This window comes from Limulus polyphemus, unplaced genomic scaffold (genome assembly GCF_000517525.1).
Source record: "Limulus polyphemus unplaced genomic scaffold, Limulus_polyphemus-2.1.2 Scaffold1213, whole genome shotgun sequence".
Classification (NCBI taxonomy): Eukaryota; Metazoa; Arthropoda; class Merostomata; order Xiphosura; family Limulidae; genus Limulus; species Limulus polyphemus.
Genome location: NW_013666823.1, coordinates 155,041 through 156,556, shown reverse-complemented (window position 1 = coordinate 156,556; position 1,516 = coordinate 155,041). Strand labels below are relative to the sequence as shown.

The 1,516-nt window shown below is 27.8% G+C and overlaps 1 protein-coding gene across 5 annotated transcripts in view; it reads left to right on the top strand.

Moving 5' to 3' along the window:
* Window positions 1-1,516, top strand: part of LOC106462627 (MAP kinase-activating death domain protein-like) — a 100,087-nt gene that overhangs the window by 86,503 nt on the left and 12,068 nt on the right. For all 5 annotated transcript variants that reach the window (XM_022389948.1, XM_022389946.1, XM_022389947.1 and 2 more), the window contains exons 25-26: window positions 852-1,068; window positions 1,413-1,515. In XM_022389948.1, the coding sequence (XP_022245656.1) occupies window positions 852-1,068; window positions 1,413-1,515 (320 nt within the window). The remainder of the gene's footprint in view (window positions 1-851; window positions 1,069-1,412; window position 1,516) is intronic.

The window sequence follows — 1,516 nt, the reverse complement described above, 5'->3', positions numbered from 1 at the left end:
AAAAAAAAAAAAAAAAAACATTTACTGAAATTTATTGAAATGCAGAGTAACAATATTTAGTTAGTAGGTGAGATTAACTTATTATACTTATACAATTCTGTTTTTAAAGGTTTAGATTATTTATACTATTAAAACTCTAATCCCTATTAAAAACCATTCATAATAGAGTCAGACAAGACAAAACTAAGACAAGAAGGAATATTTAAAAGAATACTTGTTAACTCTCTATTGCATGCATTATGAAAATATGGTGGAAAATTTTTGCCTTTGAATTTCTTACTTAAATAAGTCTATAGTTCACAAGAAACGTTTTTATGAAATATATTTGGGTAAGTTATAAATTGGTACATTACCTAGAAGTAACATTGTTAAATTGAGGAACCAACAGAAATAATTCCATGGTTTATTTAGACTGTTAACTGGAAGTAAGAGTATTCAACTATGGAATTGAAACATTTGTAAGTGTATTAGGCATCAAAGGTAGATTTGTCACCTGTACATTACAATTTGCAATAGAGGATTAATCAGTGTTAGTTTTGATATTCTTTAACATTATGATATAGTTACTGGTATCTACCATTTAATTCATTGGGAAAATGTTTCAACAGTTAAGTTTGATATATTTGATGAAAGTATAATGAAATTTCAAATTGCAAAAATAGTATTTATACTGTTTAAGGTTGATTACATTAAAAAATTTAGTAACTTAAATAGAGCATAACAAACGGTAATGCGGAGATATGAGTTACAATGTATGTAGATATACAGTTTAATTATTATAGTTCTCTGTGTTTGAATAAAAATCTGAATTTAACATTTTTGTTGAGAGAAAATATGGTATACAATATTAGGTACAAATCACTGTCTACGATGGACCAGAAAAGATTAGAGCATGAAGAAGATCGTCTTCTTTCAACGCTACTGTACAATCTTGTGGCCTATATGGTGATGACTAATGTCAATAAAAATGACATAAAAAGAAAAGTACGACGGTTGCTTGGAAAGAGCCATATTGGGCTTATATACAGTGCAGAAGTTAATGAACTTCTTGACCATGTCGATACACTTGTAAGTATCATTTTATAGATAGGAAAATTTATTTATCCATACTGATAAGTTACAGCATCTAGCTGAGAGTATTATATAAACTGCTTTATGTACAAGTTTCATTATCCTGAAGTATACGGTGTTTTTGATTACATTCAGTAGATATTTCGTAGATTATAATGTATGTATAGTCAAATTATGATTTTTGAAATATTTATGTACATTGATGATTCATTTAAAAATTGTGTTTTCCTTCTAGTATAATGTAGTACATACTTTGAATTGTTTGATAACATATCGAACAACTATAGAATAAAAAACATAACCTAAAAGTGTGCTAATAAGTTTTGAATATTCTTTTTCAGAATGGTAATGATATTGATTTGAAGCCACTCAGTAGTCGTCACATCTTTCGTAGATCCTTCACAGTTCATTCTGGAATGGATGCATCTGGTGAAATGCTCTTTAT